This window comes from Tachyglossus aculeatus, chromosome 2 (assembly GCF_015852505.1).
Source record: "Tachyglossus aculeatus isolate mTacAcu1 chromosome 2, mTacAcu1.pri, whole genome shotgun sequence".
Taxonomy (NCBI): Eukaryota; Metazoa; Chordata; class Mammalia; order Monotremata; family Tachyglossidae; genus Tachyglossus; species Tachyglossus aculeatus.
This window is the reverse complement of record NC_052067.1, coordinates 66,222,562-66,247,571: the sequence shown is the minus strand read 5'-3', so window position 1 is coordinate 66,247,571 and position 25,010 is coordinate 66,222,562. Positions and strand designations below refer to the sequence as shown.

The 25,010-nt window shown below is 39.3% G+C and overlaps 1 protein-coding gene across 1 annotated transcript in view; it reads right to left on the bottom strand.

The window, feature by feature from the left end:
* Nucleotides 1-25,010, bottom strand: part of SYNE1 (spectrin repeat containing nuclear envelope protein 1) — a 503,300-nt gene that overhangs the window by 333,714 nt on the left and 144,576 nt on the right. Inside the window, exons 13-19 of the mRNA XM_038770126.1 lie at nt 20,432-20,544; nt 19,729-19,897; nt 14,271-14,367; nt 12,241-12,443; nt 9,215-9,379; nt 1,644-1,796; nt 498-641 (exon numbers count right to left, since the gene is read on the bottom strand). Coding sequence (XP_038626054.1) covers nt 498-641; nt 1,644-1,796; nt 9,215-9,379; nt 12,241-12,443; nt 14,271-14,367; nt 19,729-19,897; nt 20,432-20,544 — 1,044 coding nt within the window. The remainder of the gene's footprint in view (nt 1-497; nt 642-1,643; nt 1,797-9,214; nt 9,380-12,240; nt 12,444-14,270; nt 14,368-19,728; nt 19,898-20,431; nt 20,545-25,010) is intronic.

Below are 25,010 nucleotides of genomic sequence, written 5' to 3'. Positions count from 1 at the left end.
CACTTGCATTTGCAAATATGAATCTTCACCATTATACTGATTTCATGGTTAAAGTTCTCAATTATAAAATTAAAACCCCCAAATTCTATGAAATAAGGTCTACAAAGACACAGTGAAGCAGAAATCAGCTTTATGTTTTTAGTTCACATGATATTCAAGTCACATAAAAAATAAATTTTGAATATCCCTCTGGTTTCCTCTTACTTTCTGTTCCAATGCAAGATCACTTACATAGTCTTTCTTAAATAGACGTTTACATTATTTATGTTAAAATACTGAGTCAAAAATATTTTGACCCTTTTAGGCCACTGGGGTGGTGTTACACATAAATCAGCAGTTATACATAGATAAAATTGAGAGTGTAGTTTTAAACAAGACTAAGGTAACTAGAACTCTTTGTTACTTGGGGTGTGAAAGTGGTCATTTTAAGCAGATGCATATTAATCATATTCTGCTGAATGTTTTTAATGTGCACAGAAAAAAACTTATTTTGGAACCTTATTTAGCTGATCTTTGATTCCTGACAGGGTTGCAAACATTTCATTGGCTTCTTCTTGAGGGCTTTCCTTTGTGATGATCTGTGCAGTCCTTGTGATCTTTTTATATTGTGCTTCCATCACAGGCACTCTCTGATGGATATCCTGTATGGATTGTTTCAATAGATGCATTAATACAGGTAACACCAGCTTATTTTCAGTGTAAAGATGGTAGAATGTACTAAGAGAACATAATAATGAACTTTTAGGGTCATCATTTCCCTTCAATTCCTAAGGAGACTTATTCACACAGAATGGAATAAAAATTGTTACTTGTGGCTGAAAAAAATTACCCCAAAATATAAATATTCAGTTTATCGTGAATCATATTTAAATTTCCAAACTATTTACATGGAAAGATTTTCCTTTGTAAATGGATCATCTCTTAGAATCAGAAATGGTTGACAAACTTCCAAATACTGGAGGACTGTCATTTACCCCACATAAAGGCAATAGATAAATCATTTTATTACCTTTTCCCTTCAAATTTACACAGTCTTGCTTTAGAACCTCCAATCAGGTTTCCAAACAGCATCAGTAAGAAATAAATTATTACTAATTGTGGTATTTTTAAGTGCTTTCTATGTGTCAAGCACTGTATTAAGTACTGGGGGAGATACAAGATCATCGGGTCAGACACAGTCCTTGTCCCACATGGGGCACTTATATGATGGGTTTGCTGTTGTTCTTATATCATGGGTTTGTGATGGAGGCTTTGTTAATGCAGTTTAGTGACACACAGTAACAATGCCAAGCACTGCTAATATTAAGGCAAGACATTTTGCATGCATAATGTGCCCGGGACTGTGTACCTTTTTGGCTTTTCAGCTATACCCACACAATTTTAGGTGAACTTTACAACTAGTGGAGTCTGCTTCAAATCAAAGGACAACTATGCATAGATGTCCTTTTATTTGAAGCACACTCCACTGACCATATTAATGATACCACTTTTTCGAAGGTACTGGTTCCAAAAGCATAGAAACTGGAACAGAAAGACAAGAGACTGTCTTCTGAATTGACTGTCTTTTATCGCCCCATAAAAACACTGAAATTTTTACAAGTGCCCCCTCAACCCAACATAATCTCAGGAAATCACCAGCTCACCTCCAAATCTTGGATAAAAATTCTGACGTTTAGAAAAGATATTTCTAAAAATTCAGAAAGTTTCCCAATGGCACCGGCAGTGTAAATGGACAAGGTGGTAACATGATCTAGATACTCTTTCTTCATTCGCTCCACCTCATCTGCACGAGCATACTGTGAAATAAAAATACGAACTGTTATGAAGAATTAATTATATTGAGATCCCAGAACCCCTTCATTCTTTACTGAAAATACTAGAAGATAGCAATGACAAACAAACACTTTATTTTTAAGGAAACACTATAATTTTAAGAAAAAAAATTCTGTGGTACAAAAATTTAGCCATAGAAGAAATAAATCATTTTCAGGATTATTATTATTGTTGTATTTGTGAAGCAATTACTATGTGCGAGGCACTGAACTAAGGCCTGGGGTAGATACAAGCAAATTAGGTTGGACATAGTCCCTGTCCCATGTGGGGCTCAGTCTTAATCCCCATTTTACAGTTGAGGTAACAGGCACAGAGAGGTAAAGTGACTCACCCAAGGGCACACAGCAGGTAAGTGGCAGAGCCAGGATTAGAACCCATGACCTTCTGACTCCCAGTCCTGTGCTCTATACACTGTGCCATACTGCTTAGACAAAGATCTCTTTTAACACCTAGAGATCTCTAGTACCTATCATCAAAACATGCAAAATCAATGTTTTGGAACTGACTTCATATAAACAGGGAGGGAAATCTCATGCAAATCTTAAAATTCTAAGAAAACCATCAAAGATGTAGCCTGTGCAGGTGATGCCTTACTGTGAAAAATACCCATCTTTGCCCAGTTGAATAACGTACTTTGCATTCTTTCCTTTTTTTGTGTTTTCTGTCCATGACTCCTATTTTCTTCTAGCATTTTGCATCTGGCCTTATACTCCTCTGTTATATAAGGTGTCTCACTTTATGGTCATATGTGTGCATCAATCACTTGGGAGATTGATACTCACCTCTTACTAATCACTAGTCACTTGGGAGAGGGCAGAATTAGAAGACATGATCTCTCCAGTCAGGTAGAAGATACAGACACTGAAAAGTAAACTGCAGATCACAGGAAATAACAGAGTATTTAAGATATGTATTTAAGTGTTACAGAGTGTTGCGGCACAAAAGTGATGTGGTGATAGACCAATTAGAAATAAATCAGCTAAGGCCTCAGAGTGTATGTGATTTCAAAAGTGCTTTGAAAATGGGGAGAGAAGTGGTAATTCCCAGGTTTATTTTAGTCATTAATTTTCATTAAAGATTAGGGATAGGGCGTATGGAGGGAGATGTGGAGGAGGGGAACTTCAAGAATTGAGAGAACATGAGCAAAAAGGAGGACAAAGCACAGTAATTAGGTTGCTAGAAAGGAAGAAAGAGAGCAAGCTGGGGTGTGGTGAGAGAAGGTAATGGATAAGGAGAAGCAGTGTGGATCAGTGGAAAGAGCATGGGCTTTGGAGTCAGAGGTCATGGGTTCGAATTCTGCCTCCACCACATGTCTGCTGTGTGACCTTGGGCAAGTCGCTTAACTTCTCTGAGCCTCAGTTACCTCATCTGTAAAATAGGGATTAAGACTGTGAGCCCCACATGGGACAACCTGATCACCTTGTTTCCCCCCCCCAGCGCTTAGAATGGTACTTTGCACATAGTAAGCGCTTAACAATGCCATTATTATTATTATTATTATTATTATTATTATTATTATTATAAATAAGTAGTTAAGGCAAAGCTGATCAAGTTCTTTAGAATTTCAAAGATTTTGCTTGAGGAATGGGCAACCATTTTTTGGAGGTGTGGAAAAATGTGTGTAGAACGATTTAAAAAATAATCCACATGGCCAAGTGAAGTGGAGAGGGGAAAGACAAGGCAGGGAGATGAGAAAAGGGATTGATGCAGTAGTCAGCCAAGATATTAAAACTGCCAAGACCAGCACAGTGATCAGTTGGACGGTGAGAAATCAGTTAATCCTGGAAATATGGTGGAGGAAGAAAGAGCAGGATTTGGTCACAGACCAGATATGAGGGTTGGGGGAAGATCATGGAAAGATCATGGCCCTGGGAGTCAGACGACTTGGGCTCTAAACCCAGCTCTGCCACTTAACTACTGGGTAATCTTGGGCAAGTCACTTCTTTGTGCCTCAGTTTCCTCATCTGTAAAATGGGGATTGAATGTCTGCTACCTCTCCTCCTTAGACTGTGAGCCCCATTGTGGGACAGGGACTCTTTCTGTGCTGCTTATACTTTATGTACCCCAGCTGTTAATAATAATAATAGTTACTATGGCATTTATTAAGCGCTTACTATGTGCAAAGCACTGTTCTAAGGGCTGGGGAGGTTACAAGGTCATCAGGTTGTCCCACAAGGGGCTGACAATATTAATCCCCATTTTACAGATGAAGTAACTGAGGCCCAGAGAAGTTAAGTGACTAGCCCAAAGTCACAGCTGACAATTGGCGGAGCGGGATTCGAACCCATGACCTCTGACTCCAAAGCCCGGGCTCTTTCCACTGAGCCGCTCTGCTTCTCTGGTGCTTGCCACATAGCAAATGCTTAACAAATATTACAATTATTATTATTGTTGAACTGGAGGAGTTGAAGATTATGCTTCTGAAACACAGGCTTCAGAAACACGGAGGATGGGGGTGGTGGCAACTTTGATGGGAAAGGTATGTGGAGAAGAAGATTTAGGAGGGAGCTGAGAAGTTCAGTTTAGGACACAGTGAACTTGAGGTGCTGGTAGGACATCCACATAGACAGCGTATTTATTGAGCGCTTACTGTGTGCAGAGCACTGGACTAAGCGCTTGGGAAGGACAAGTTGGCAACATATAGAGACAGTCCCTACCCAACAGTGGGCTCACAGTCTAGAAGGGGGAGACAGAGAACAAAACCAAACATACTAACAAAATAAAATAAATAGAATAGATATGTACAAGTAAAATAGAGTAATAAATATGTACAAACATATATACATATATACAGTCAGGGACTGCGGCCTGCTTCCTTTCTGTCAGCAACCATGGTGGGCTGGGGATGGCTGACGACTTGACACCTGTCCTCATGTTTTGTTTCGTGGTCTCTCTCAATCAATCAATCAATCATATTTATTGAGCACTTACTGTGTGCAGAGCACTGTACTAAGCACTTGGGAAGTACAAGTTGGCAACATATAGAGACGGTCCCTACCCAACAGCGGGCTCACAGTCTAGAAGGGGGAGACAGAGAACAAAACCCTGCTCCGCCAGCTGTCAGCTTTGTGACTTTGGGCAAGTCACTTCACTTCTCTGTGCCTCAGTTACCTCATCTGTAAAATGGGGTTTAAAACTGTGAGCCCCCTGTGGGTCAACCTGATCACCTTGTAACCTCCCCAGAGCTTAGAACAGTGCTTTGCAGATAGTAAGTGCTTAACAAATACCATTATTATTATTATTATTATTATTATAGAGAGGTCCTCAAACAAGGATAAAATATGAGTTTTTAGAGAGGGAAAGAGATCAGGGTTAAAGGTACTCAAAAGGGCAAGTCATTTAGCTTCCCTGTGCCTCAGATACTTCTGTTAAATGGGGATTAAGACTGCGAGCCCAATGTGGGACATGGGCTGTCTGTGTCCTATCTGTTTAGCTTGTGTCTACCCCAGTGCTAAGTACAGTTCCAGGCTTGGGAGAAGCAGCATGGCCTAGAGGATAGAGCATGAGCCTGGGAATCAGAAGGTCATGAGTTCTAATCCCAGTTCCACCACTTATATGCTTTGTGACCTTGGGCAAGTCACTTCATTTCTCTGAGCCTCAGTTACCTCATCTGTAAAATGGGGACTGGAACTGCGAGACCCACGTGGGACAGGGACTGTGTCCAATCCAATTTGCTTGTATCCACCCCAGAGCTTAGTACAGTGCCTCACACATAGTAAGTGGTTAACAAACACCATAATTATTATTATGATGATTATGTAGAAAGTGTCTAAGAAATATCATTTTTAAAAAGGTGGTAGTAGAAGCAGATGAACTCCTTGAGGAAATGACGGTAAATTGAGAAGATAAGGGGGAAACATTAATTTCATTCCTTCATTCCATCGTATTTATTGAGTGCTTACTGAGTGCAGAGCACTGTACTAAGCGCTTGGAAAGTACGATTCAGCAACAGATAGAAACAATTCCTACCCAACAACAGAGATTCTTTCTGGAAAATCACCGGAGATTCATTCATTCAATCGTATTTATTGAGCGCTTACTGTGTGCACAGCACTGTACTAAGCGCTTGGGAAGTACAAGTTGGCAACATATAGAGGCAGTCCCTACCCAACAATGGTCTCACAGTCTAGAAGTGATCTGACCCCTATGCAGGTGGATCCAACATGGAAAGGAGCAGGCTATGTTCACCCCTATGGCGGCTCACACCAAATTTTATTTTACCCAAATATTTGAGTTATCTCACTGAGTGTGGGAAGAAGCAGCTGTGGAAAAGCCACAGGGTTCTTGGATTGAAGTGCTCAGCAGATTGCTTTAGGAAGTCCTTGGGAACAGGAGAAAGTAGCTTTTAAGAAAGACATTGATTTAAAATGATTAAGAAGGAAAGTGTAAAGTCGCAGTCCAGTTAAAGGAGAATATGTGGAGTGAGATATAGGATGAAACAATAGAACATCAGGCAGATATAGAACCATGAATTCACAAAAGACTATTTGCATATTGGAAAAAGCAAAGGCTTGGGAGTCAGAGGAGCTGGGTTCTAATCCTTCTGATGTGTGACCTTGGAAAAGTCACTTAACTTCTCTGTGCCTCAGCTTCCTCATCTGTAAAATGGGAATGTAATGCCTGTACTCCCTCTTACTTGGACTGTGAACCCCTTGTGGGACAGGGACTGGGTCTGACCTGATAATCTTGCATCTACCACCGGGTTTAGCAAAGTGCTAGGCACGTAGTAATTGCTTAACAAAAACCACACTTTTTAGTAAGTATCAAACATTCCTTCCAGGAAAATTACCTAAGCTTGGCTTCACTGACACTGTCCTCTCCTGGGTCTCCTTCTATCTCTCTGGTCACTCATTTTCAGTCTCTTCTGCAGGCGCCTCCTCTGCCTCCCACCTCTTAACTGTAGGAGTCCCTTAAAGCGCAGCTCTGGGTTCCCTTCTATTCTACATCTACATCCAGTCCCCTGGAGAACTCACTCACTTTCATGGCTTTAACTACCGTGGTCAGGGAACATGTCTACCGACTCTGTTATACTGTACTCTCCTAATGCTTAGCTCAGTGTTCTGCCCAGAGTAAACACTCAATAAATTTGATTGATTATGCAAATGATTAAATGATTAAGCAAGTCTACTATTTCCTCCTGCCTTCAAGACATCTCTGCTTGAATGTCATTCATTCATTCAATCATATTTATTGAGTGCTTACTCTGTGCAAAGCACTGTACTAAGCACTTGGGGGAGTGCAATACTACAGTGACCAAGCTTAGAACAGTGCTTGGCACATAGTAAGCGCTTAAAAAATGCCATCATTATAACAATAAACACATTCCCTGCCCTCAACAAGCATGTACTGTCAACACCTCAAACTTAACATGTCCAAAACAGAACTCCTCCTCTTCCCATCCAACCCTATTCTCCCCACGACTTCCCCATCATTGTAGACAGCACCACTATCCTCCCTGACACAAGTCTGTAACCTTGGCATGACCTTTGACTCATCTCTCTCATTCATCCCACATAGTCAATCTGTTTCCAAATTCTGTAGGTGCTACCTTCACATCACCAAAATCCACCCTTTCCTCTCCATTCAAACTGCTACCACATTAATTTGAAACACTTATCCTAGCCCACTTTGACTAGTGAATCAGTCTCCCTGCTGACCTCTAGGCCTCCCGTCTTTCCCCACTATGCTCCATATTTTGCTCTGCTGCCTGGATCATTTTTCTAAAAAACATTCAGCACGTTTCCCCACTCCTCAAGAACTTCCAGTGGTTGCCTATCCACATCCACATAAAACAGAAACTCCTCGACCAATGACTTTAAAGCACTCTTTCCTTGTCCCCTCTATCTTACCTCACTGATTTCTTACTACAACCCAGCATGTTCACTTTGCTCCTTCAATATCAACTTACTCACTATCCCTGGATCTCATCTATCTCACTGCCAACCCTTCATCCATACCCAATTTCTGGCCTGGAACTCTCTCCCTCTCCCCAACCCCCCATTTTACACACAATCACTCTCCTCACCTTCAAAAACGTATTTAAATCACATCTCCTCCAAGAGGCCTTCCCGTTCTAAATTCTCATTTACCCTACTTCCTCCCTTCTGCATCTCCTTTGCTCATGGATTTGTACACTTTATTCAACCCACCCTCAGCACTTATCCATAAATTTATTTTAATGTCTATCTCCCTTCTAAATTATACAATCCTTGCGGGTAGGGAATGTTGTCTACCAATCAATCATACTTACTGAACACTCACTCTGTGCAGAGCACTGTACTATGCATTTGGGGGAGAACTATGTAACAGATTTGGCAGATATGTATCAACTCTGTTATACTGTACTCTCTCCCTTGCCATGATCATAGATGCTGCAGATCAATTGATCAAACAATGGTATTTATTGGGCACTTACTGTGTGCAGAGAACTGTACGAAGTGCTTGGGGAAGTACAATACGATACAATTGGTAGACACGATCCCTGCCCACAAGGATGAACCCCAAGACAACAAAATTCAGGACTCCCTAGTAAGAAAGGCTGGACAGAAGGGATAAATCCAGAGTTCCATTGTAGCAATTCGAGATTGTATTATCTGCCTTAGCTAAGGAGAGGCAGAATTAATCGGGACTCCTGCTATGATGCTATCACAAGAAATACATATTAATTATTCTGTGCACATAAACAGTGAAGCCGGCTATATTTTAACCAGTTTTTTAAAAAAAGCAGAATAAAGATCCAGGCTGATGGAAGAGCCTAAAAGGGGAGGGACAGTGGCCAAATCCTTTCTGATCCAGAAGCAGCCACCCCAAAATGGGGAAATACTGGACAGGACCCCAAAGATCCCCTAGCTTCTGGTGGCAGTAAGATTCACTGATGAGTTTTGGGATATGGGTGGTGGCCGCCTGAAAACTGTCCATGACCCAATAAGGGGACATACTCTAAGCGTTTCTAGACATTCCCAGAAGTCCACAAACTCTCAGTCCACTGGGCCCCTGAGATTCCCTTACCTGAGAGAGGACCTTGAAGAAGCCCAAAAGTCATACCATCTTCCAAGTTAGCCAAACCTGATCAAATCTACATATCCAAGCCTTTTGCAGAGGGCATAGTCAGTAAGTCAATCGTATTTACTGAGAACTTACTGTAGGCAGAGCACTATACTAAGGGCTTGGGAGACTCCAATATAACAGATACATTCCCAGCCCACAATGAATATACAGTCCAGAGGGCATAGGGATGCATCACGCAGTCTGTGTGCCAACTCTCATCTATCATAAAGCCTTTAAGGAGTAACTTATGCGGTGACCTCTGCTCTTTAAATGCATGAGCTAAAAAGTATTTTAATTTACAATACACTTAACATTAAACATTCAAAATACATACTTGCTTAACCTCCATAAACAGCTCTCTCCATCTCCCATTTAGCAAAAGTAACTGCTGTTTCAGGTCACGGGACACAGTCTCATCACAGGTTTCAATAAGAAAATTACCGGCATCATTCATAGCTGTGTGCTGCTGAATCCAATGAGGCAAATTTCGGAAAAAATCCTTTAAGGGGGAAAAACAAAAGGAATACTCACTCAATAAATATGATTGACGGAATAAAAAATAAAAAATCAATGTAATTTCCCAAGTGCAACACTTTCAGTAATGTTTAAAGTATCTTCTTTCCATTAGTAAAAATGAAATATTAAATAACTGAATCCTCTTCAAATAGGGCCTAAAATATTGCTCTTGTGTAGGATCAAAAACAGATACAAGATTAAATTATTCAACGATAAGGTTTAATATAGTACATCATCAGATCCCTAAAAGACATTTAATAGCTATATTAAATGTTAATCCTCTCACTTTTATTACCAAGGTTCATCAATGTTCAATCAAAGCACTGTTCAAAGTTTAAAGAGAAGATTCTTCTTCTCTACTGACCATTTTTCTGACCATTCTGAGCAATTATTTGAATAAATTCTATACCTAGCTTCTATTTTCAAAACTGGTTTCTGAATAGTCATCCCAATTAAATTAGATTACATCTTTCCGATAAAGAGATGAGTTTAGGACTATTCTGTTTCTTGTGTACAACTTTCAGTATTATTGTGGGGGGAGGGTGGCAGGGGGGAGAGCGGAATCAAGCATACCAAACTTGGGCTACATGAACTGTAAAACTCTTTCCAAACAAAGAATAACTCTCTTTATCCTGAAAAATACATCAGGGCAGTTTCATAGATATTTTAGGCAAATTAAATGTATTTTAATAATAAACTCTGTGTAGGAGGTACTCTTATGAAAATAGAAAAGAACATTTATGTTTCTGGTGAAGCTATTTTCACTTCAAAAAAACCATCACCACACTAATTGGGCTGCTGAAAATTTCATCAGAAAATCAGAAAACCAAAAAAAAACTGAATGGGTATGAAAATTCTCCCATTTTCAGATAGTCCAAATATGTGCAACAGGTATTCTCAATGGTACCTACTGAGCGCTTACTGTGTGCAGAGCACTCAATATAATTAGCGCTTGGGAGAGAGCAATACAACAGATTTGGTAGACACGGTCCCTGCTAACAATGAGCTTACATGTAGTGAAGGTTGAGGCAAATTAAAAGGATAAGAAAAATTGCTTATATCATGGGTCATCAGTGGATTATTTCACCTGCGTCCAACCTGGTCGGGGAAAAACTGAAATAGTTAAGAATGAGACAAAATCTTAAGGCTGAAAATTAACTCTCCGGCCCTGCTGGGTGTGAGAACTGTGGCACCTTTTAGGGTTGTATCTATCGATGAATAGTACTTATTGAGTGTTTACTGTATGCAGAGAACTGAACTAGGCTCTTGGAGAGAACTATATAATAGAATTGGTAAATACACCCCCTTCCCACAATGAGCGGAGGGGAGAGTGAGCCCATTAAAATGAATTGCTGATTAGGGAATGGGAGAGTACTTAAGTGCTATGAGGCTGAGGATAAAGTGAACAGCCAGTTCGTAAGGAGTACAGATCTGCTGTGACAACCTTGAGCAAGCCACTTAAACTTCTCTCTGCCTCATTTCCTTCATCCTCAAAATGATGGAGTCAATATCTGTTCTACCTCTTAAACTATGATCCCCATGTGGGATTTGATTATCTTGTATCTACCTCAGTACTTAGTAGAGTGCTTGACACATAGAAAACACTGAAATTATTATCATTTATTATTATTATTTGTACAGATAAAATAGAAGGGAAGGTGAATGGGAAAAAATGAGGGCCTAGATGGTGAAGGTCTCCAGAAGGAGGTGTAATTTTTAGGAGGGCTTTGAAAGTGGGGAGAGTGATGATCTGTCAGATATGAATGGGGAGTTAGCTCCCAACCAGAAGAAGTTACCCCACATGGCATACGGGAATTTGCCCAGTATACTGGAAGTGAATTTGGATTTGGGGATCAATTTGGCCCAATCTCATACATATATATGGTTAAAAGAGCAGCAAATACCTCTGTTCTGATCAGCCCCAACCCCTTTGAGAGCATAGAGGCTGTTACCGATCCCTTGATTTTTCCATAAGGCCTGATCCTTAGTGAAGGGAGGGGTTCAGTACAAGGGTAACCATTTCTTTATCAGCAGAGTTCTCCATTCTCAGCAGCCACAAAGCCATCAGGAAATCTGCTGCTTAGCAAACCATTCTACAACTGGTGGGGAGAATTGTTCAAGAGATGTAGCTACTTCAGCAACCTCTTTCCAGCCAGAAGGCCATATATTTAAGGTTCCCCTATTTGCAAAAAGAATCACATTTAATCATGCTTACTATAGATAATGAGGGAAGCAGCATGGCCTAGTGGATAGAGCACAGGCCTGAGAGTCAGAAGGACCTGGGTTCTAATCCCGACTCTGACACTTGTCTGTTGTGAGACTTGGGCAAGTCAGTTCACTTCTCTGTTCCTCAGTTACCTCAACTGTAAAATAATGATTAAGACTGTGAATCCCAGTGGGACGGGGACTTTGTCAGACCTGATTACCTTGTACCTACCCCAGTTCTTAGAACAGTTCTTGGCACATAGTGCTTAACAAATACCACAATTATTATTATATTCTCTGCTTCAGTGGCCTCATCTGAGAAATGGAGATCAAGACTACAGGACAGGAACTGTGTTCAACCTGATTAGACTGTACTTACCCCAGTATTTAGTACAGTGCCTGGCACATAGTAAGCACTTAAGTTCCATGAAACAAAAAGAGGGGGATCAGTCCTTCCATAAAAACTTTTCATTCTTGATTATATAGAAATGAAACCAATCTGAAAATCTATCATTCTTGAATGCCACTTTCAAAGCATATTAAGACTCCACATGCAATATAATCTGAAACTGTGCAATGTGACTTGATTCTTTTTATAAATCCTCACAAAGTTTATTTGATTATATGAATTGATCTTACCTTTCTGGCAAATTCTGACTGATTTAACATTTTTTCAGCATCCTCTAGCCATGCCTGCAGACTGGCTACAATACTGCTATACCTGTCCCAGTTAGAAATTACTTCTTCCAACATGCTCCTTACACTTCTTACTTCTACTGACAGGTTCCGCCACTGTGCAGTAGTTTCATTCATAAACTTCATCACATTCTCTGCTTCTTCCACTGAAATAAAAAAGTAGCAAGACTGAGTGTCTAAACAGGATTGATATTTTTTGGTACCTGCAGGGATCAAACGAAAATAGTCAAAATGAACGTTATGTCAGAAACTCTTAAATAAGAATTTTTCACTCATAAAGTCCATCTTCTTCAGGTTTATAATATTGTTACACATAAAAAATAGTATTTTATCACTTCTCCAGTCAAATTTGAAACTGATACTGATTTATCTGGAAAGGAATTGAGATAAATCAGATTTATCATTAAAGGCAAATTAGGATTATTGAGGCACAATTTCTAGTGATGTATCAGAATACTATAGTATAGTCCCTGGGAGATTACAGAAGAAGTACAACACATATATCCGGCCTCAAGGAAAACCCTATCTACTTAATCTTTGCCCCAAACATGTCACCTCTCACTAATTTTCAATTCAGTTTTCATGAAAATCATAGCCTTTCCTGCCCATATTAGAAAATGAATAAAAAAGCATGCTAAAAAAGGACACTTTTGTGATTCATGTTTTTCTTTTTCATAATCTGGGGCAAGATTTCCCTGAAATTGGTACATTGATTCATCCCAGGTGTTCCAACCACAAAATATACAGGAGCTCTTGTCTTGTCTTATGCTGTTGAGTTGTCTCGGGCCCATAGCAATTCCATGGTCACATCTCTCCAGAATGCCCCACCTCCATAAGCAATTGCTCCAGTATTGTATCCATAAAGTTTTATTGGTAAAAATATGGAATTGGTTTACCACTGCCTCCTTCCTTGCAGTAAACTCCAGTCTCCGCCCTCAACTCTCTTCCATGTCGCTACTGCCCAAGATAGAGGAGTTTTGACTTGTAGCATGTTGCCTTCCCTACCTAGCCACTGCCCAAACTAGGAATAATAATAATAATGATGATGGCATTTATTAAGCGCTTACTATGTGCAAAGCACTGTTCTAAGCGCTGGACAGAAAGGGCATGCTTCTACTTGACTCTCCCTCCTGTAGTCGAGACTGGTAGAGTACTGGAAACTCTCCAGATGCAACCCTAGACGGTGATACAGGAGCTCACAGGTGTCTAATTTAGTCAGATCCCAGAAGAGCTAACGATCAATCAGTAGTATTTATTAAGTGCTTAATGTGTGCAGAGCACTGTAATATTCACAGTAGCATTTAATCGTATTTATTAAACATTTACTGTGTCCAAATCACTGTACTAAGTACAGTAAGTATAGAAGTGGCCTAGAAGCTACATAGCCTGGGAAAGAGCACGGATACGGGAGTATGGGAGTCATAGAACCTGGGTTCTAATCCCAGCTCCGCCACTTATCTACTGTGTGACCACAGGCAAGTGGCTTAACTTCTATGTGGCTCAGCTGCTTCAGCTACAAAGTGGTTATTCAATAGCTGTGCTCCCTCCAACTTGAAATGTGAGCCTCATGTGGGACCTTATTATCTTCTATCTACCCCCACTCTTAGTAAGTGCTTGAAAATGGTAAGCATTTCATCAAATACCATAAGTATTAGTGGTGGTAGACACAATTCCTGCTAGTGGAGGAGATAGACATCAAAATGTATGAAAAATAGAGAAAAAGTAGAATATAATATATACACACACACACACACACATATATATATATATATATATATATATATATATATATAATATATACATATATATATGTATTTAGGTGCTGTGGGACTGGCACAGCAAATCCAATTTTAAGACACCAGTGGAACTAGGTTCCAAATCCGTTCTCTGCAAAGCAATACAAAGGTAGATTAAAGTCACAACTGATTACCATCCTGTCCATCCAAGAAGATAGATATTCTCTTTATATTTACCTGAGCCATCTGCTTTGACATACATGTCAGCTGCCCGTTTCAAGATCTGATACGTTACTTCATACTGCTCAAAGAATTTGCTATTTTCTATAAAAGACTGGAAAAAGGGAAATTAGTCAGGAAATGGTACAAGAACGTTATTGTGGGAGATAAAAAAAAGGTTATTTTCCTGAAGATTTGGGATTTTAAGGTGTCTCTTGTTTTGAGGATGGGATTGAAAAGAGGTTACTATTTGGATTTTCAGGTGCTCAATTCTTGCTTTTGTGTTTTCTAACCACTGGTTGAACTCAATTTGGCTAGATAACTCTGTTTGCTTCAATGTCTGGAAGAGGTTGAAATTTCCTAGGCCTTCCATTTAAACACCACCAAAATGAGGGTACATTTCCAACTTCTTCCACTGAGTTTTAGCAGCAGTATTCATAGTGATTCCCAAAGGTCTGTGTGCTCTGAAATTTATTCATTCTAAACTACTCCTCTGGGGGCTACTGATATCGTAAACAAAATGCTGCAGTGTGTAAGCATTTTCCTTACCACAAAATACAGCTTTATATATGGAAAATATGTAAAAAAATGTGTGGACTACATTTCTCTATTATACTATTAGTATGATATTTCTAGTATTCTAAATATCATAGTCACTAAACCCAGATGTATTTCTGAAAATCAGTGGAGCATTACAGGCCATAATATCACTTTAAGAAGCAATTACAGTAGTTTTCAGTAACCACATTTCATATACTTGATCAAAACCAATCAGATCCAATTGCATTATGTGCCCCAGATAATCACTGTCTTATGGAAAGAACTAAATGAGGAGGATATTGAACCTACTTGATAGTATCAATCAATCATGGCACTTATTGAATGCTTACTTTGTTCAGAGCACTGTACAAGAGCTTGGGAGAGTACAATACAATAAAATTGGTAGCCATATTCCCTACCCACAAGGAGCTTGATGTCTAGAGGGGGAGAGAAATTAAAACTTAACAAGTCAAACACCATTTCAGTTTGGGCATTCACTCAAGTCAGAACTGGAGTGTGGCAGCACACTGACTAATCAATCAACAGCATTTACTGAGCACCGTACTAAGTGCTTAGGGGAGTGCAACAGAATTAGTAGACATGATCCCTGTCCTCAAGGAGTTTGCAGCCTAGAATGGGAGACAGACTCTAAATTACAGATAGGAGGAAGGAATAGTATAGAAGATCAGTATACATGTGTGACAGGGGTGATGAGTACTTGAGGACGCTGTGTGAAATTGCTAACATCTCAGTTAGGGATATATAAAGGGGGAGATTAGAAATCAACTGGGGAAGGCCTCTTGGAGAAACCATGATTTCAGAAGAGCTCTGAGGATGGGGCAAGCAGTGAGAATAGTAGATATGAAAAAGGAGGTTGTTCCATTCATTCAATCATATTTATTGAGCGCTTACTGTGTGCAGAGCACTGTACTAAGCGCTTGGGAAGTACAAGCTGGCAACATATATAGATGGTCCCTACCCAACAACAGGCTCACAGTCTAGAGGACAGGCAGTGGACAGGATCAGGGTGGGAGAGACAAGAAAGAAGACTAGTGAGTAGGTTAGTTTGAGAGAACAAAGACAGTGATCTGGGTTTTAGTGGGAGAAGAGAGTGGACAAATTGGGGCAGGGGGAAGAGAGAGAGAGAGAGAAAAAGAGAGAGAGAGAGAGAGAGAGAGAGAGAGAGAGAGAGAGAGAGAGAGAGAGAGAGAGAGCACTGATTACCTTAAAACCAATTGTCAGGAGTTTCTGCTTTAAGGGAGATAATTGCATAATTTGAATGGGGGGTTATGAAGAAGGGAGACATCAATCACATGCAGATGTTATTTTTCAAAAGGAACTCAGGAGAAGAGTTGGGTATGGACTGGAAGGGGAAATGACTCGGACCAAGGATAGTAGCAAAAAGAATGATGCAGTAGTCAAGCCTGGGACAGTTACTGAACAGTTAGAAATCTGGGAATGTATTTCCATAAATTTTGTTCCCCCCAGAAATAGAAGGAATTTATGACATGCAGGATCTTCAGGGTAAAGATAATCAAACAGGAGGAAGTTACATGCTTTCTAGATTAACCTTGGTTCAGATAATTCTCAGAGATGTGCTTCTCAGAATGTCATCATCTTTGAAAGGATACACTGAGAATCTGGAGTTCTCCTTTTAGGAGCTATAGTAATTCATTAATCAAAGAATTGTTGGCAGATATACTGGCTTCATTTAAAAAACAAAAAACTCTTTTTATAGGACACTGCAAAGGAAATAGTAGGCTTTGGATATCTCTATTCCTCTTAATTACCGGCCCCAGATATCTACTAAAACTAGGGAGTTTGGGAGATGTCTTACAGAGCTCTAGATACCCTTTGTCTTTGAAATTCTTAGTTGCTAACCTTCAGATTCAGTTTCTTTTACCCAGAGCTAAAGAAACCATTAATTATGTGAAATGCATATTTATACATAAATTGTAAATGTGATAATGAGGCTTGTATATATTTCCAAGCTTTGAGATACTCTCAATAAATCTTACCCTATTTATCCTAGACCATTTAACTTCTATGTCTTGGGAAACTGTGAGCCCTATGTAGGACAGGGACTATGTCTCAACTGTTTATATTTGAATCTTCCCCTAAGCTTAGCAGAGGGCTTGGCACACAGTAAGGTTTTTTTTGTCCATATGTGAAATGACCTGAACAAGTGATTAATATTCAATTAATTTTCTCAATAGGAAAATGGTTTTGTGCCAATGTTACACCCATATTTTCTGAATTTCACTGTTGGTGCTTTTACAGTAGCTTCACTATAGGGCCTAGTAGCAGACAAAGTTTTTGAAACTGGAAAAATATACTGATTACATTTATGGGTAGTCATTCTCAGGATCTCTCTGGAAAATATGTTAGAGGGCCAAGAAAATTCACAGAACATGACCTGTGATCTTCAACAGGAATTGCTTTGTATTGTTAAGGCAGTTAAATAAGGCTGTATGTACCATTCAGATTTGATTCAGTAAGCAAGCACTGAATGAATATGCCACTAAGGGAAAATCTATTCATTGGCCTCTATGGTTACAGTAGCTTGAATTTTCTCATTAGAAAAAATGGTTCTGTGCCAAGCCCTAAAATAGATAAAAACTCCTGAAACAATTTGTTGCGTTTAAGGAATGAGGAACTGACTTCAGTAAAGCTTTCTTTATATTCCTTAAGAACAAGAATTATTAAATGCTATGTGAATTAGAGATGGACAAAACCCAGGAAAAATACTGTGGCTTTCTGAATTATTATGATATGCCTAAAGCATATCATATAAAGCTTGAATTTAGTTAACAATTTTGAGGATTACAAAGTAATTTAAAATTTCACATCCCATTAGGGCAAAGGAGTCAATCATTGTAGTATACCATATTATAATTGGTGAACAACAGTATTTCTTTACAATAATAATGAATTTATAAAGGTATCTTTGTAGTTTTGATAAGGTTTTTTTTTCTTTATGGTATTTGGTGAGCATTTATTATTATGTCAGGCACTGGACTAAGCACTAGGGAAGATGCAAGCTAATTAGGCTGGATGCAGTCCATGCCCCACATGGGGCTCACAGTCTTAATCCTCATTTTACAGATGAAGTAATTGAGGCACAGAGAAGTTAATTGACTTGCCCAGGTCACACAGCTAACAAGTGGCAGAGCCAGGATTAGAACCCAGGTCTTTCTGACTCCCAGGCACATGCTCTATCCACTAGACCATGCTGCTTTTCTATCATTCATTCAATCGTATTTATTGAGCGCTTACTGTGTGCACAGCACTGTACTAAGTGCTTGGGAAGTACAAGCTGGCAACATACAGAGACAGTCCCTACCCAACAACAGGCTCACAGTCTACAAGGGGGAGACAGACAACAAAACATATTAACAAAATAAAATACATAGAATAGTAAATATGTGTAAGTAAAATAGAGTAATAAATCTGTACAAACATACATACAGGTGCGGTGGGGAGGGGGAGGAGGTAGGGAGGGGGGGATGGGGAGGGGGAGATCAGATTATCATATTTTCTTATCTTGGTGTTATATTCTTATTATTTGCTTAACCATTTATTGTGCAACTAAAGTGAAACAAAAGGCTGTAAAACTCTCCAGTGAATTTAGAATAAATTCCTCCTCCTCTATGAGCTATGGAACAGGAAAAGCCTCTTTTCCCTTGTCCCCTTTCCAAATTATCCCCCAGAATCAGCAGCCTCAGTTGCCAGCCAAAACAACTCCCCTATGTGCCTTAGAAAAAGACAAACTTCAGCTTCAGCTATTCAATCCACGTGCATCCAACTATCATTCTTGCTCACAGCTCTACTTTCAAACAGGGATGTGTTATTGTAGATGTGTATTAGGATAGGCCTGTAAAAAGTGGTTAAATCCTTCCTTCTGTGCAATTTTCTAAACACTTTCTCCAAAATTCATGTACCCTGTTAATTGGTTTGGAAAGCCACCTTAGGGTCACCAGTTGAGTATTGGAAAAGCAAGATTTGGGGCCAATCTAAGTGACAGACTACTGGACAATGATAGAAATCTTCTGATATTTAACCATAACCAAAGAGAATTATCCTGACAGTATTTTTCCCTTCTAAATGATCCAAATTGACTAACAGGACATTCATGAAATTAACTAGGAATTGTTCAGTCTAGCTGGTGATGCTAGAGAAAATGAATGCCAACAATTCAAGCAATGTCTCTAGGTAGTTAGGTATATTATTATTCTGTTGCAAATTAAAACCACTTTGAAGCCCCATATAACATCCTTTTCATTGTGCTAAATGGCCTCTTCCCAGGTTTTCTTGGAAATTTACTTGACTAACAATTTTAAAAGCTGCATGTTTTGGTAAAATTCATATTTCTAAACCAACTTCTTCAGATAACCTGAAAATGTTTTTATGAACTAAATTTGAAATGGACATGTTCTTTTGATAAAATGGGAAAGTGAAAATTAACACTACAGAAACTACTTCAATTTGAGGAAATGGATATTGAGTAGCTCATAAATAATAATATTAGGTATTTAGGAATGTAGCACCATTTTGGTTAGAGAAAGATATGGATGTGACTTTAATTACATTTACTCAATCTATATAATGGCAAATAGTGCTTCATAATTTTTTCCTCCTATATTTTAGGATATATAATAGACATCTCTTTTGCAATTTGGGTGGTGCAATATTAAACTGTATATAGTACATGCACACATATGGAAGGCACTTGAGGTCATCATTTTCATTTTTGAACATGTCAAAGGGATTAAAAGTCAATTTTACTTTAAAGCATTCTCAAATGGTCTTGTTATCTTTTAATTCATCTGGCATTCTTTTTTCCAACAGGCATTCAGAAAAGTTGAAAGTTAAAGATGATACTGTGCTTACCAACTTAATCTGCGTGTGGAATGAATACTATTTTAACACAACTTACAATATAATTTTGTAGAAGTAGCTCCACAGACTCTCTTCTTCCATACTTTATGATCCAGGATTTTAATTTTGACTCTGCAAGTACTAACAGGGATAGCAGACGGTACTTTAATTCGAGAAACTCCATTTTCTTTAGATGTAATTCAGATGTAGATGAAACAATATTGAACCTAAAATTGAAACATATTACAATTTAAAGACTGTACCCTCATGCAGACAGAATAATGCTGCACTACCTGTTACATCTTAAACAGGACCAATCGTTAATCTGGTGCAATGATCTAAGAAATATTTTATTACAGTTAATCAGTTTTGAGGATCAAGAATTAGTGGTATTCTTAATCCAAGTCTGCCTATTTAAAGGCACAAATAATCAATCCAGATCTCTTAATTTGGTTTGTCTCCCTGCCAACTCATCCTTCATCTGTTTCTTTCATAAGCAGCTTTTGCAATGTTACATAATGTTCTTTGCAGTACAGAGGAATGATGCAGCACATGAAAAATCATATCCATATTTTTCATTAGGACTTTTTATATTCCCTCAAGTTATTCACATATTCTCTATTTCTTTCATTGGTATCTGCTGCTGTTTCCCCATTTTCATTCTGATTCTTAAAGAAATGTGCTAAAAAAAACCAGCAAGCAACAAGCATTTCCTTGTGCTGTAGGAGACAAGAGTTCATTTAAAGCCAAATATTCCTTACCTCTCAGCCATATCCTCTAGCTGCTCAGGTGGAATGGGGACTCCATTAACAGAGCGAGTCCGGTAGATCTCCTGGAATACCTTTTTGTGGCCATCTACGTGTTTAAGCAGATCCTGATACAATGCAAAGGGAAAAAAAATGCTCACAGTAGGCTAAGAAGACTGTTTGTTAAGCCTGCATTGATGAGTCAATGCATGCGAAAATTTGATCATGTTGCCACATATGCCTGCAGTCTAATTCCTCTCTTAAAAAACCTTGTACTGAAGCTTGAACACCTACATTCAAGACATTGTGCTACAGCTGAGTCTAATAATTATGGCACCCTTTAATACACATGACACTTGCACAGCAATACCTTTCAGAAATTTTAAAGAAACATGATCGAGTTTACGATCGTGTGACTAAACAAGAGGAAAATACAATGATAGCCAAAAAGAATTCTAATCTTTCATTTGTTTTTCCCCCACTCTGGCTTATTCAGTATCTGTAACATTTATAGCCAAGCAAATAAGTTAACTCCTTACTGTAATGTTTTCATAATTCCTCCCATTAGTGCTTTTAAGCGATATGTAAATGCGGATTCTTGGGGAATCTAATAGAATATAGAGTATTAGAGTATATATGATCATGCTGTTTCCTCATCTGCAATATGGGGATTTCAATAAATGTTCTCCCTCCTACTTAGACTGTGAGCCTCATGTGGGAACTGATTACCTTTGGTCTACTCCAGCATTTAGTACAGTGCTTGGCATATAATAATAATAATAATGATGGTATGTGTTAAGCACTTACTATGTGCAAAGCACTGTTCTAAGCTCTGGGAGATACAACGTGATCAGGTTGTCCCAAGTGGGGCTCACAGTCTTAATCCCCATTTTACAGATGAGGTAACTGAGGCACAGAGAAGTTAAGTGGCTTGCCCAAGGTCACACAGCTGACAACTGGCAGAGCCGGGATTCAAACCCATGACCTCTGACTCCCAAGCCCATGCTCTTTCCACTGAACCACACTGCTTCTCATACAGTAAGCACTTAACAAGTGCTGTCTACTTGTTTTGTTGGCTGTCTCCCCCCTTCTAGACTGTGAGCCCATTGTTGGGTAGGGATTGTCTCCATCTGTTGTTGAAATGTACTTTCCAAGCGCTTAGTACAGTGCCCTGCACACAGTAAGCACTCAATAAATACAACTGAATGAATGAATGATGAAAACAAAAACACAATACAGAATCTGATTCCTATTTAACTCTATTTGACAACAGTCTTATATTTTACCCTACCAAGTGCTCAATACAGTGCTCTGCACACAGTAAGTGCTCAAAAAATATGACTGACTGAATGAACGAACCCTGACAGACTAAGCCACCTTTTCCCAGACTAAGCCCCCTTTTTCCTCTCCTCCTCCCCATCCCCCCCACCCTACCTCCTTCCCCTCCCCACAGCACCTGCATATATGTTTGTACAGATTTATTACTCTATTTATTTTACTTGTACATATTTACTATTCTATTTATTTTGTTAATAATGCGCATCTAGCTTTATTTCTATTTATTCTGATGACTTGACACCTGTCCACATGCTTTGTTTTGTTGTCTGTCTCCCCCCTTCTAGACTGTGAGCCTGTTGTTGGGTAGGGACCGTCTCTATATGTTGCCAACTTGTACTTCCCAAGTGCTTAGTACAGTACTCTGCACACAGTAAGCGCTCAATAAATATGACTGAATGAATGAATGACAGGGTCATTACTGCTGTATTATACATACTTCAGTCATCAAGGCTTTAATGCTTATTACAGTGATTGGTTTCACTTGTTTCATCATTCACATCTACCTTGCCCATGGAATAAGGACCCAGGGAGAGGAATTAGACAGTATTCTACATTCATTTTTGTAATTAGCATCCTTACTGCATCAGCATCCCTTCTGACCTCCCAACCTCCTGTCTCTCCTCACTGCAGTCTACACTTCATTCTGCTGCCCGGATTATCTTTCTACAGAAATGTTCTGGGCATGTCACCCCCCTCCTCAAAAATCTCCAGTGGTTGCCTATCAACGTCCATATCATGCAAAAACTCCTTACTATTGGCTTCAAAGCTCTCCATCACCTTGCCCCTCCTACCTCATCTCCTTTCTCTCCCTCTACATCCCAGCCTGTACTCTGCTCCCCTGGTGCTAACCTTCTCACTGGGCCTCGTTCTCACTGACCTGCCATCGGCCCAGTGCTTAGTACAGTGCTCTGCACACAGTAAGTGCTCAATAAATATGATTGATTGATTGATTGACCCCAGCCCATGTCCTACCTCTGGCCTGGAATGCTCTCCCTCCTCAAATCCGCCAAACAATCACACTTCCCCCTTCAAAGCCCTACTGAAGGCTCACCTCCTCCAAGAGGCCTTCCCTAGACTCAGTCCCCTTTTTCCTCAGCTCCCCCTTCCCTCCCCATCACCCCTACTCGCTCCCTTTGCTCAACGGCCCCTATCCCACAGCACTTGTGTATATAGGTACACATCTATAATTATACTTATACTAATTCCTGTTTACTTGTTTCAATGTGTATTTGTCTATAATTCAATTTATTTATATTGATGCTACTGATGCCCATTTACTTGTTTTGATGTCTTTCTCCCCCTTTCTAAACTGTAACCTCTTTGTGGGCAGAGACTGTATCTCTTTCTTGCTAAACTGTACTTTCCAAGTGCTTAGTACAGTGCTCTGCAAACAGTAAGCACTCAATACGATTAAATGAATGAACGAATGAAGAAGTCTGTGGGCCCCATATTGGGACAATAAAGAGCCATAGTGTGTTTGGGACTACGTGTTCACTTTGGCCATTTCAGTCACATGCATAGATGAATTTCACAGTCCAGTCTTCTTTTTTGAATTCAAAAGAAATTATGTATTTGGGTGTGTATGTATGAGGGGTGTTTGTTGGCAGAGAGAAACCAGGAGTGCACCTATTTTCTATACCATGGTAAAGTGAGGTGCTTACATTCATAAAAAATGGATGTAATTAGGGTCTTGGCCACTAACCTAGTAGTAGAGGAGTAAGAGTGTTTTGAGGAACAATACCTCAAAAAATGGAATCAAATCAATCAATGCTATTTACTGAGCACTTACTAGATGCAGAGCACTACTAAGCACTTGGGAGATTACACTACAATAGAGTTGACAGTAGACATATTTCCTGCCCACAAAGATTTTGAATGAGCAGAGCTCAAGCAAAGCAAATTTTTTATACTAAAAGCCTGTAAGTTCCCACACACCATTAAAATGTTTATATTCCATTTGACTACAAGAACCATGCTTATTTATCCCATGTAATGAAGTTCATCTTAAAAGATAGTCCCATCTGAATATTTTGTTAAGAACACAATTCCAGCCAGGTGTCATTATCAACCTAATGGATCTTGGGTAAGACTCTCTATTTACTCCAAGGGACATACATCTGCCATCTGTCAACTGACTTAGTGGATTGCCGGACCTGGACAAGACACAAGAGTACGGTATCTGGAAGTGCTTATTTTTTGCACTGTTTTAAGTGCTGAAGCAGATAAATGTTTATAAGCTTGAACACAGTCGCTTGTCACATATGGGACCCACAGTCTCATTAGGAGGGGATAGGATTTAATCCCTATTTTATAGTTGAGAAGCGGAGAAGTTAGGTCACTTTCCCAAGATCACACAGCTAGCAAATGTTAGAGACGAGATTAGAACCCAGGTGCTCTGATTCCCACACCTGTGCTCTTTCCAATAGGCTACCCTGCTTCTCAGGGAGCATCTGCAGAGTTCACAAGGAACCAGCCCTACAACAGAGGAAAAATCACAGGAAACTCTCTACAGTCACAGTATGTACTTCTTCACTTTTCAAGGACAGAGTCAAAGCAATGGAAGTTTGGGGTTTGCTCTCTCAGAGAAGCTGCAATGTTGATGAGGCAATGTTCGCTTGTTATCTACGTCAGCACTTAGTACAGGGCATGGCACATAGTAAGTGCTTAACAAATACCACAATTATTATCCTTATTATTGAAAGATGAATCCCTGACAGGGTTGCAGTTGCTCTGAGAAGATCTGACAGTCTATTTCTGTATCTGTAAAATAGTTCCTGCCACCTAAACATTGGGATTATGAAAATATTAGGAAACTAGGACTAGAACACAAAATTTTCCGTTATCTTCTTATAATATTTACCCATATGAAGTTCGAATTGGTCACTTTCATGTATCTTAGCAGTTTTCCACCAACAAAATATCTATAAAGCACTACCTTTTTATGGAAGTATTTAAGTGGTTATTAGATACCAGGCACTAAACATACTGAAAAAGACAACACACTACATGTTTATGTTACTCAAACTGTCCCTCATGCCTGTGATTTGCAATAATTTTCAGAGATGTCCACAAGGGGAACTATCTGAAGGATATAAGAGACAAAAAATATCTTAGGATTCCTTCATGAACAATCCAACAGTTCTGGACAAGGAGGAAGCAATCACAGTCTCGTCCATTTCCTGAAGAGTTGTGACTTTCTAAGAGAAATAGTTTTACTCGATCAATTTAGCTTTTATCTACAGTTGCTGAACTCTAC